Below are 13,195 nucleotides of genomic sequence, written 5' to 3'. Positions count from 1 at the left end.
AGATCCAATTGACTTGTAATACAAACTTATGATTAGTTTTGATAGTTTTTAAAACTTATGGGTATAAATTATATTTTTCTAAAAACCTGAAATATGTTTCTCAAATACTATGGTCAAACATATGGTGAAATTTCACCCAAATAATATTTGGAAATCTATGGTCAAATGCTAGCTAAATATTTCATTTTGTTAGAAATTAGGGCAACTTTTCAAGTTTATCAAGCCAGTTAAAACCATGATTATGTTTAGAAAGAAAACCATTTTTTTAGTCCAAGGAGTTTAACGTTATAGCTTTGCCATAACTAGGCATCCCCAATCATAAGCTCCAGATAATTAGCCACTAAGTGAACTCACTAATCTTATCATTAACATATTTTCTTTTCCACTTTTGGAATTCCATTATGATTTTATTTCATATGCTCTAATCATTACACACATGGGTAAAAAATCAATTTTCTAATTCTTTCTCTCCACCTTTTTTATTAAAGTAAATTAACCTTTTTTTCAAGTGGGGTGTCTCCTTCAGTTTGTGAAAAGAAGTTGCCCATAAAAAAGATGACAAAGAAGCACATCAAACTATAGTTCCAAATTTATGTTTTAAAAAAAAAACTATAGTTCCAATTTATTTATTTTTATATATAAAAAATACTATTGTTTAATTAGACTGATTTACAGTTCTATATGTACTCTTATTCCAGACAGTAGATAAATATTCGTATGTGAAGGTGCGACAGACACACAACTCTATAGAAGAATAATTTTTTTTCAGTTTCAATGTATATGACACCTTTGAAGTTTGATATTAATTAAGATTGCATTTGACCAAAAAAAGTATATTTGACTTTTAAATATTTTAAGTTGATAGGCATCAATTTATAGTACTTTTTATCTAGTTTTTAAATATATAAAATTTATTTCAAAAATCATAAAGCTTCTATGTTTGAATTTATGATCAAAGTTTAGAAGTTTGAATCTCGAAATTTCAATTATGACATATAATTGAGATAGAGTTAGTACTCCCTCTGTGCTATATTAGTTGATCATTTTTCTTTTTACAGACATATTAGGAAATCATAAATAAGAAGATAAGTTTACTAATTTATCCTTTAAAATACTTCTTAGAATTTTATAAACAAATATGAATATTTCAAAAAGAATTAATTGCAAGGATAATATAATTTTTTTTTTAATATTTTGTTGATTTAGTAAGGTAAACAACTAATATGGGAGAATTAGTTTTACTAAAATGATCAATTAATATGAGACAGATGGAGTATAAAAATGACTTTGAGCATATAAAATTGAGGTAGAGAATATTTCCAGTAGGGTTTTGATGGGAAACTGCAAAAACCTCTCGCTTTGGCATAAGAATTTATGGAGAATAAATCCTTTTTCCCTTTGGCTCTTCTCAAGCCAACTTTGCTCCCTGGGTAAGAGAATAGGGAAATTATGAAGATAAATTGAAAAGAACAGAAAAGTAATGAAAGGATAAACATGAAACTTAGTCGTCAATTAAAGTGTATGACTATCTCTAATTTAAGCTGATCATAAAGAGATTAGAGCATACTTTTATTTATATCCCTCGCGAGTAAGTGAATTTTTTTTTTGATAATGAATTACGATAAGATTCAAACTAGAATTTATGTCTGCTCTGATATTGTGATAACAGAGAAATCAAGAAACGATCAAGACTATACAAAAAAAAGTGTATAACCATCTCATCTAAATTTTTAAACTATTAAAGATAGATTAAACTTTTATTCACTTAAATATGTTTTCAATATGCCCTTCACCGTCTCACGTGCTGATTCTTTTTATAGGCCAGACACACAAATACTTTTTATTTTATTTTAATAGATGGCGATAAGCCTCAAACCATAACTTAATTTTTTCTAATACGATATTAAAGTGTGATTATTTCTAAAAATTCACCTAATACCTCAAAAGAAAAAAATAATCTTGTACTTTGTCCATAAAAAGAACCAAACCCGTCTGTGAGATGACATCATACTAAAGCTTCACAAAGAGATAAAGAATATATAGCTTGTTTTTTTTTTTCATTTTGGATCATGATTTTAGGTAATAATAAACATAAGAGATGAACTACTCACAAATTTGGTTGGATGAAAATTTAATGGTTTATGCCATGGATGGTGGATTTTATTACTATATTTTTTGGTTCACTAGTGAAGTGTTTAAGACAATTAAGATGCAGTTGAAGTGTTTAATAGGTACACCTTATACAATTTAAATTGAGTTTCAAAATAAATAATCGTTACAATTTTAAGGAAATATCTATGTATTTGGCCAAGATTTTACACTACATTGACGAGTTCGGAACCTAAAGAGAAAAAAAATTTGATAAAAATTTAAAAAGACACATCAATTTTTTTTATAACCAAAAGGACAAAATCGCTACTGATGTAGCAATTTTGATTTGACGCCGTTAACAGATCAAAATCGCTATCCTATCAGCGATTTTGTCCAACATTTTTTTTTCCAGAAAATCGTTGCCCTGTGCAGCGTATTTGCGATAAAAACAAATTTTTTTGGGGGCATCGATTTCCGGTAATGTTTAAAAAAAAACAAAAAAATTGCTCATGTTGCAAGGTTATTATAAAATTTGTGGAATTTTTTTTATTTTGTTTTAGAAATCGCTTCCTTGGCAAGTTGGCAGCGGTTAGTGGAGTTTTTTTAAAAAAAAAATCGCTGCCTTGGCAGCGATTTTGGTGGGAATTTTTTTTCTTTTGAAATTTCTGTCAACTAATCAACATCTAATTGTAAAAAAATAATTATTTTTTTTAAATCGCTACCTTGGCAGCAATTTTAGTAAAGAATTTTTTAAAAAAGTCCCTCTAACTTTTTTTAAAAAAAAATATCACTTATGATGCAGCGATTTCATAAATAAAATTGTTTTTATATATTTATGATCATTATTTGAATTGGAGTGTGTCAGATTACAATATGGGAGAGTAATCTGAATATATAAGACAATTTTTATTTATGAAATCGCTACGTCAGAAGCGATATTTTTTTTTAAAAAAAAGTTAGAGGGGAATTTCACTGCCCTGGCAGCGATTTTCTTTTTTTTAAAAATTCTTTACTAAAATCGCTGCCATTTTTTTTTTACAATTAGATGTTGACTAGCTGACAGAAATTTAAAAAAAAAAAAAATTCCACCAAAATCCTTGCCGATTTTTATTTTTTTTTTAAAAAAAATTCCACTAAAATCATTGCCTAACAGCGATTTCTAAAAAATATATATATTTTTAAAAAACATTAACGAAAATCGCCGATTTCCAATAAATAAAATAAAATTGTTTTTATAAAAATGCTGCCATAGCAGCGATTTTAATTTTTTTTTTTAAAATCGCAAAAATGTTGCATGAGCAGTGATTTTCTGGAAAAAAAAAAGTTGGACAAAATCGCTGATAGGGCAGCGATTTTGATCTGTTAACGGCGTCAAATCAAAATCGTTACGTTAGTAGTGAATATTCCCTTTTGATTAGAAAAAAATTTGATATGCTCTTTTTGAATTTTTGTCAATCTTTTTGCATTTAGGCTCCGGACTCCTACATTGACCATCATAGAGTTAAAATAGAACAAAAATATTAAAGTAGCAACTTTATAAACTTTAACCAAACTTATGTGGAGCAACATGAAAATCAATATTTGCATGCCTACGTGCTTACATCTCTCAGCTGGCATAAGGACTTAATTTGAGGAAAATAGACTCCTTCAAATTACTTCCTATATTTTATCATCCATATAAAAAAATGTTATTGTTCAAGCCAATCTTTTATCTGTTACTCGACCGAGTGTCTAGTCTTTTCTTTCTATCGAATGAGTCTATGTTACTACGGGAAAATCACTTACATTTTTATTTACATATAAATATTGAAAATAGAAAGAAAAAAAAATATACACGAAAACACAACAATAAAATGATTGAATAAATAATGAAGGAGTAATATTAATTTATTTTTTTATCGTAAGGCGCATGACAAGCTGCACCTTCCTGCACATGACTTAACGAATCCATCTTCCATCCGAATGTTGCATTTTGGTTTGATTCTATTTTTTGTTGTCCTTTTAGAAGTTTTGCTCAATTTTTTGTCCTTTTGACTTCAGACTTTGGTTTAGCTAGGTTATTCGATATACAACTACTAAAATCCTTGAGTTTTTTATTCTAATTAATCTAAGTACTTGTGTCCAACACCTGTCATTTATCATATTTCTCGTATTGACATATGACACGACACTCTATTTGAGTATTGAATGTGCGAAAATGTTTCACTCTTTTCTCATTAGCAATAATTAATTTACTAAAATAAAGGCTTTTCAATTTTAAATGGGTAAAATGTTTATGTTGCTTATCGTTATATCCCACGAGAGAAAGTGGCAATGCAACTTGTATTTTACTTATTGAAATCCTAGACGAATTCAATATTTGAATAGTATGGATAAAAGTTCTAAATTTCTATCATATCCAATTTGATTACTTAGGTTTAAATATAATACTTTTATTTATACCAACTCAATAAATCTTTAAAACATGTACAATAGTTCAAGTTCAAATGAACGTATAAATTATCTTTCTATTCGCCTTATTTTTTATTTTATGTCAGAGTCATTGAAATTTGAAAAAATCTTTACATGACCCGTTATTTAACATAGTAATTCCATGAATATTAACATCGTTAGTATATATATATATAATAAATCTATTTATTTTTCTCTTCTTTCTTTTACATGACATGACTCCTAAATATATATACTCCACTATATGGAGCTCCTTGCATTGGCTATATTCTTTGTTTCAAAGACTTAAGGGACCCAAAAATATAATGTCGACCAAACCCTAGAAAAGAAAAATCTTTTCTCTTAGGATACTTATAATATATAGCTCCTACACTAAATAGTAAATACATATATTTTGGCCGACAAGGTTTTGCTCTTTTTCTCTTGTCTAATCCAAAACATGCCACTATCAATGGATGTTAACTATTTCAACATAAGTTTAGATGCCTTACTATACTAGTATACTTTCTTCTCCTTCAATTCAAATTCCTAATATATATTTTCTTTGACAAATTAAAGTAAAATCTTGTGAGTTAAGAAAGAAAGACGATACTAATATTTTAGAGTTTATCACAAAGAGCTAGCTAAAGAGTGGCTCATGCATATCCAATTGTGTGCCATTTTCACTTTAAAAAAATGTGACATCGAAGTTAGCTAAAAGCCAAATAAAACATGCTTGAGCAATAGTGAAAATGACTACAGATATGGGAATTGAGATTAGAACTTATTTTCAAGACTGGGGATCTTAGTAGCTCTGTTGGTTGACTACCTGCATTTTCATCTTATTTTTGTTGATGAGAGTTCGATTCCTATATATATTGTAAACAGAAAAAGAAGAAAAAAGGACTTATCTTCAAGATGAAAAAGATGTCATGTCTAGTACTTTTTTTGGCTCATATGTAGGAACAAACCTAGCTAGACGGCATTTTTGGACGAGTTTGGTGGTGAATGAACCTAAATGGATTATTTGTGGCCAATCAAAGAGGTTGGCTCGAGCAGGTTGACTACTATATAAAGAAGCTACTATGTTCTATGAAAAAAAAAGTAGGATTCAACTTATATATGTATATATAACATCAATGTATGTAATTTCTTATACTATTGCATGTAATTTAACACGTTGTTGCAAATAATCTGCCTTGTTTTCCGGTTTGTACGCCTATTCCACTTTTTAAATAAATGATGCTAGTTATATACTATCTTTTAGGTGAGTAGAGTTAAAACTTATAATAAAATATAATGTTTTTGGCTTATATGTAGGATCGGAACTAATCCTAAACGAGTGTTTGGTAGTGACTGGACTTACACTGAGAATTATTAGTGGGAATTATAGAGGTTAGATGGAGGAGAGCGACTTGTTGTCACTAATCACACAGGATCATTAATATTATTGGAATAGTTAAAACAATATTTGAATTAATTATTAGTTCACAGATTTTAATTTATATTTTGGTCATGCTAATGCTAGTCATGTAACTGTGAGAAACTAGAGTTTAGTGTATATAATCTAGACTCTAGAGTTTGTCATTATTGATATGATTGTTACAAAAACTTGAGTATAATAAGATTCTTAATTAATAAAAATATTTTCAAGTCAATTGCTTACCTGCTTTTGATATTGGTCAATTGTTTGATTGATTATAGTAACCCTTTCTAGTATAATTAAATTAAATGAAAAGTGAAATTAAGACTGCACTAAATAATGCTAGCTATAGGAAAATATTGAAGCTTAAATGTTGTTGCATGGATATTAAGCCATTTTATTGTAGACATCGTAAAGAATTTCAATGCGTATAATTTTAACCATTCTAGTAGTAACAAGTTATTTTTCCATGTTAATTCGGTGCTTACTTTTTTAATCGATATATATAAAATATACACTAATAATACATATATTATATACGACTTATACATTCATGATATATACATACGGATGGGTTCCATAGGGCTGAGGGCTTTCCCTTCACGTCAGCCCATAGACAGGTGAGGCTCCATTCACTGGTCCATACTATTCTACATTGTCCCAACCCATTGATGCGAATATTTTTGATTGAACAATCAAATGTGTTAAACTTCTCCAAAGAAATATTTTATAAAAAAACCTCTTGCATTTTATTTAGAGCAAATTATGCAAAATTTCAGCTAATTAGGTTACTTACCATCTTTTATTCATAAGGCAGCACTCAATTTCCTTCTCTGTAATTTCACTTTTACTAAAATTACATCCTTTTGGATATTTCATCAGGGTTGGGCAGGATCCTCAACAAACTCATTTTGAAAAAAAAGTGACCGCATTAGAAATTAGAAGAATAAGAAATGAATCATATAATGTTACAAATTTTATTTTATTTTTTTAAAAAAAGAGCTTGATTAATTCAAGTTTTAAATGGAGACATATTACATTTACATTTGCGTGTTAATTTCCCACCCCTAAACTCAGTTGACAATGGACCTAGTTAACTTAAGGGACCTATGTGTTGCACATGCATTCCTTACACCGTGGATATCTGTATACGCTCCTCCCAACAGGTCGTGAAAATACCCGTTTCGTTTGTCTAACTGCTTTCCTCACTCTTTGCTCAAATGTCCTCCAGTCTATTGTGTTGTTCTTGACAAAGATATCAGCCAGTCTACGTTTGTTTGGCCGTATAGTAGCCATTTTGCCTCCGCCAAAGTATACTCGGAAGCCAGAGACTAACGATGAAAATTGGCTTCCCGAGTCTGTCATGGCAAACACATCTGCAGCAGTGCAAACTATGAAGTCCAGTGCTGCTAGCTGCATAAAAGAGTTCATTTTAGTACCAGTTGCATGAGTCGAGTTCTCAAATCAAAATATATGATGGTATGTTCATAGGGTGCTAGCTTTCCTCTGCATCAGCTGGAATGTACAACTGCATGTTAGCAACAAGCGGCTACATAGGCATTCAAATATCTGTTATGTTCAGAATACGGAGAAGCCCTACACAAATATATATACTTGAACGGCAAACAAAGGTTTTATACAAGGATACAAGTACATGCAAATATATGGCTCTGCATTGCTTCCTTTCTACACCTTAAGTCAAACGATTTCTAAGAGCTTTATTTAAGCTCATTATCTTTTAATTGCAAGAATTCAAAGAACAACCTCCCCATATGTGTGAGTAATTTATACATTCAAATTGAAGTATAGCAGTTTGCTCCAGGTTAAATTTAGACCCACCTAGTGCATCTATTAGCATTCTGTTTGAATCTGTTCGCCATAAATTCCCATGAGACGAACAGCTCATTTGAGAAACAACTTATATAATCAGTCAATATCAAGCACATGAAAGTTTTGTTTATTATTGATATTCTTTGTACAATTTAGTGCTGGGGATAATAAAGCAAAACCATGTTGAACCAATTAACGCAGAGTTTACCTGAGATGAGAAATTCATGAATGGTTCAATCTCGGAAGAGGAAAGTAAGCTTTCCTTTGTGACCAGATTAGGATACAAGGTGGTCAAGGAGGCTAATCTTGATTTGCCTCCATAGATATGTGCACCTGCCAAGTATATGCGTGTCTGCCGATTAAAACCAAGGGCAGCAAGCATTAGAACCGTCTCTTCAGGCATTAAAGGACACAATCCTTCAGCCTTTAGAGCTGCTGGGGAAGGCAACCTGAACAAACGTTTTTTTTTTTTTCAGAATCAATAAGTGAACTGAGACTAGTTTTAATAAATTTGAATGTTATAACCTCAATAACATGTCTCTAGAATTAGGTTAAGGTCATTTGGCATCTATGAAGAAAATACTACTCATCACTTTGACATGCTTAATTAAAATTGTCCAATAGAGGTAATCCAGAGACCCCACCCACTTTCACAACAAGAAGACGTGAACCTCTCCAGATGCTAGAGAGATAAGAAGTAGCTACTGTGTCCAATTTTCTCATATTTGGACAAAATTTTGAAAATCATTATCTCAAGGAAATCAAGTTCCTTAAAAATGAAGAGGTTCCCTTGTAAAAGTAGGCAAAATAAGCTCCATAAGTGACATTCTCCATTGATTATCTCCTCCTCCCCACCCTACAACCCACCCCGCCTCCATAGTGTTTTCCTAGATATATACAAATGCTTTTGGAACAATTTTATTTGTTTACTTACCAAACAGCAGAAAATATGTAAGGAAACCACTTATTTCCATGAAAACATTTTTCTTCAAAGATGCAAGCAACAGTCTAGGAAAATCAAACAAGTTAGCCTAGCTTTTTCTTATGAGTTGTGCAAGTAAAGGAATTGAGCAATGATTATATATAACATACTTCGTGGTCTTCTTAAGCTCCACTAATGCAGGGAAGTGGATTTCACGATATGCTTCCAGTTCATTTCTTTCTTCTTCACCCCCACCATATTCACAGAGGGAATGAGCTACCATATCAATTTCAAACCTCATATGCAAAGCTAAATATCTAGCAACTTTTTCTCCACGATTTCGTTCACCCTTCAGCATAGACTTTGAGAAGGGACCCACTAGGTGACGATCCAAGGGTCCCAAACGTGTAACATTCTGACGCATTCTCCGTATAAGTAAAGCTCCAGTTTCTTCTATCTTTGGAACAAATTTCAGAGCATGAAAATTACATCTGCATCGAAGTCTCTAGATGAAGTCCCCAAATCAGGAACCAACGTAGAAGTTATGGAATCAGACTAAATGAGAAGATGAAATGAAAATTTGAGAAATCAACAAGGAAGCCTAATATCAAGTTCGATGGGTTTACCTGCACCTGAGGTGGTAACGGGTCAGATGCCAATCGATTCCCAAATCCAAGAAAATGGACAACTCTGTTTTTATGTAAAATAGGAAGAATATGTTTCTTGTAGAAACCTGGTTTTGCTTCTTTTACAACATCTGCATCTGTCACCTGGATTTATTTCCAGATTGTAAGAAACTAGATTCTTCACATGATCATATTCAAAATGATTTATCTAGGTGAGAGTCTTACCAAACTGCCAATGGCCTCTAGATCTAATGACTGCAACTCTTGAGGAAGTTCTCTAACTACACGAATATCAGGTTTCAGGTAGTCAATGAAATGCTCCTCCTGGTAGATATCGCCAAACTGGCTAAGAAATTATAGGTTACATCTATCAATCTTCAATATAAGGAACTAATAAGGTATCAAATATTTCACATTAGCAAGGAAGCAAGTTTGAAGGAAGCAAAATGGGAAAGGCACATAAATATCTTATTTAAAAGTTCTAATTTCTATTTGATGAAGATCATACTAAAAGTTACTGATGCAACACTTCATATAGTTTTTTTTCGGACAGGGCATAGCTAGTTGTAAATGAAAGGGTGGTTAAACAGCAGTTAAAAATGCATATGGAGATGCTTATATAGCTCAAAGCACATTGGGGAACAGTTTAGGAAAAGAACTCTAGCATACTTGCATCTCTAAAGTAGATGCAACAAAGAAAAGCCAGGTGAACCTTTGGGACAATCACAAAGTATTGGAGAGCTCATGTTTTGTAGACAAGCGATCAAAAAGAAATCAATGTTACATCACAAATTTCCAATTATTGAGTTAAAAGAATTTCAAGATGCAGACAGTTCAGATGTTTAATTAGTTATGAAAAGAAAATGGAAAAGAATTAAATGAAATACCATTCAACTAGTACGTGTTTCAAGTCAACAACAAGGTATATCGAAGATGTTGTGAATCTGTAATCGAAGATTCCACTATTTTGACGGTGTTGCATAATATTTTGCAATCCCTATTGTACAATAAGAAAAAGGAAAGAAAGAAGTGAAACTGACAATAAGTAGTAAGTTTTTACCTCACATCTTTCCAAACACTACTGTACAGAAATCTCGGAAGAACCAAGGTTGCATCGAGTAATCTTGCAATAGCAACAATATTGCAGACCTGTTGTGCAAGGAAGAAATGTGTTAGTTAAGAAAAAAAGACCATAGCTTTCATATAATATTAGTGCTGAGCCTTTGTCTTTAGCTTGGAAAGCTAAACTAAAGAAATATGGAACAAATAATGTCAAAGCAGAAGACATAACTTACAGCTACTCGCTGCTGATTTATCCCACCATTTGCAGTGACAATAATGTAACCATTTTTTCCCTCTGAAAATTTTAGCCACATAGGAAGCAGGTTAACTACCCGAAACGTAACATGCATGAAGAGAGGGAGAGGGGAGAGAGAGAGATAGACCACTAGGTAGCCATTGACGCTGCTCAGCACAAGGTTTCCAAGAGGAAGCAACAAAATAGGGTTCAGCCCACAAATCTTTTGGCTCGGATTTTTTCTGTCCCTGCAATGTGTCGACCTCACATTATCAAGTAAAACCAACTAAATAGATCTACTCACTTCCTTGTAGAAACAAAAAGTACCTCAGCTAAGGAATGAGCAGCTTTAGCCAGCAATCGTGCATAGATTGTTTTCTGAGGCTTTCTCCCTTTGCCAAGCCCAAGCCTTAGCAGTTCTTCCTACCATATCAAAAATACATTTACTCCATATGTATGAAAAGACCTCCAACTCAGTGAATCAATTCATACTTCAACAATCAATTAAGCCTCTTTCCTAAATTAGTCAGGTCAGCCATGTGAATCCTCTATATCCATCCCCTACCAGTTGCCCCTATATCATCCCCAATACAAAACAATTTAGAAAAGTTTAACTTTATAGTTTGTCGAATAAGTAACATATATCTAGTTGCTTAACATCTCAAGATTCATTTTTTCAACTTCACAGCTAAATATTGAGATGATTTCACAATATCCGAAGTACCATCTTTATCAAAATTCATATTCATAACCCAGCTTTCAAAACTTGGACTAAGTTTCAACATTAGTAGTACCTTTCAAGAATTGACATAAAAGAGTGATTCAAACATACCCGAATTGATAGAGTGGAGGAATTATCTTCCAAGAACCTGAGCTCAACCTGAGAAGCCCGACCCGAGTTCTGGATCCGGGAAAGCATCCACCAATTCATCCCGACAAAAGCGATCACAAAGAGAGCCAACCCGACAATTGCTTTTTCCTGACAAAAGGGTTTCTTCTTCCTCATCTTCTTGGACCCGAACGTGAAACCCAATAACCCGTTAAACGAGTTGTTCCTGTGACCCGGATTCAGGGGCTCATCCCGATCCGAAGTCGGAACGGTGGATTGTTCCTTATCATCGAAGTCGTACGATGATTCTGAGAAATTAGAAAAAGAATTGCTGCGAGAAGTCATGCAAGTTTTTATTTTTTAAGCTTTGCTTCTTTCTTTTTTTTGTTTGAAGTTTCTGCTTCTGCACATTAAAACGGTTTTAAAACAAGGTGAGCAAAAATAGCATTTGGTCATTTTTCTTTTTAGGCAAAAAGAAATCAAGTGTGATTTTTCTTCTTCAATTTGATAGTGAATTTACTATATATATCAAATAAAATTATTTTTGAACTCTATCTAATGTTTACATCAGATGACACAAGTATTAAAGAATTATGAAAGGAAATTTCAAGTAAATATTTTATTTTCTTTAAATTAGTATTCATTTTGAAAATTTTAAATTTGAAATGAGTCGTTTCCTATATATATTTGAGAGTAAAGCTAAAGACACAAATGCACTTCCGTATTTTTTGTCTCCTTTTGCTTAGTGTTTGAATCGAATGAACATGTCAACTTATTTATTCTTAACATGCACTCTTTTGTGGTAGCCTTAGCTATTGTAGTGTGTTTGTATCAGGAATCGAACTATAGCTGGAGTCGATTAGGGATGAGTTGACCTCAGTCACAATTGGTCATTTTATTTTTTAATGTTATTATAAAATAAAAAACCTGGAGAATATAATGAGGAAACTTGTTGTAGACAAGCACCATAGCTACTTCCTCTCCCATATGAGAAAAAGTGTAAAAGTGCACATGGCACAACCTGGCCTCATATTTATTTTTTCACCTAATGAGGCGTGATCCATGAAGCTTGTCTTTAAGTTATTAGCTAGTGGCTTAGTCTCACAAGGTCATTGCATTTTGCTTTCCAATGCACTCGTTTTCTTTTTATAACATAGGTTAGGAATAGTTTGTATACGCCTCAACTATTCCATTACACGTTAGCTCTTACTCTAATATATGTTACCTTTCACCAACATAATTATTCTATGATTTTACGTCTTCATTAACAGCCCAACCATACCCTTGCATGTGAAAACAAAGATCAACCACGATGCAAAAATCGAACCGATAAAAGTGTTATCGGTTTATTGTTATTGGGATATTGAGTTAACGGTTTTTTAAAAAAAATTATTGGATTATCGATTCGGTATTGGTTTTTAATATTGGGTTATTGGGTAAACCGATAACCCATTAAGACTAGTAATTTACTACTTTTACTTGTACATAAATATTATATATTAATCTCAATATCTTACTAGTTACTATCTTTGTCATTTAGTCTTCAATTCACAATTCACAATAGCTTTGAACTCATAATTTCACATTATACAAAACTTCAAATCTAAAGTAAAAACCCTATTCTTCTTAATTTCTTTTTGCGCTACACTTGTATAATTCTTTTCAGGTTTGTTATTATTGTTTCTAATTTATGAGCATTTATAAAGTTATATTATTGTATTTTCGCATCAAATTTAATAGAAAAGTC

The 13,195-nt window shown here is 31.9% G+C and overlaps 1 protein-coding gene across 1 annotated transcript; it reads right to left on the bottom strand.

Annotated features, from left to right (window-relative positions):
• Positions 1–6,884: 6,884 nt before the first annotated feature.
• Positions 6,885–11,837, bottom strand: LOC125822393 (O-fucosyltransferase 15-like). Its single transcript, XM_049501789.1, has 10 exons — positions 11,452–11,837; positions 10,947–11,042; positions 10,768–10,867; positions 10,618–10,679; positions 10,383–10,471; positions 9,548–9,668; positions 9,323–9,466; positions 8,867–9,201; positions 7,983–8,223; positions 6,885–7,357 (listed from the first exon to the last, which is right to left on the bottom strand). The coding sequence occupies exons 1-10, from the start codon at positions 11,791–11,793 to the stop codon at positions 7,052–7,054; spliced, it is 1,836 nt and encodes a 611-aa protein (XP_049357746.1). The 5' UTR covers positions 11,794–11,837; the 3' UTR covers positions 6,885–7,051.
• Positions 11,838–13,195: the final 1,358 nt, after the last annotated feature.

This window comes from Solanum verrucosum, unplaced genomic scaffold, assembly GCF_900185275.1.
Source record: "Solanum verrucosum unplaced genomic scaffold, falcon-dt-bn FXZP01000103.1, whole genome shotgun sequence".
Taxonomy (NCBI): Eukaryota; Viridiplantae; Streptophyta; class Magnoliopsida; order Solanales; family Solanaceae; genus Solanum; species Solanum verrucosum.
This window is presented reverse-complemented; position numbering and strand designations above follow the sequence as displayed.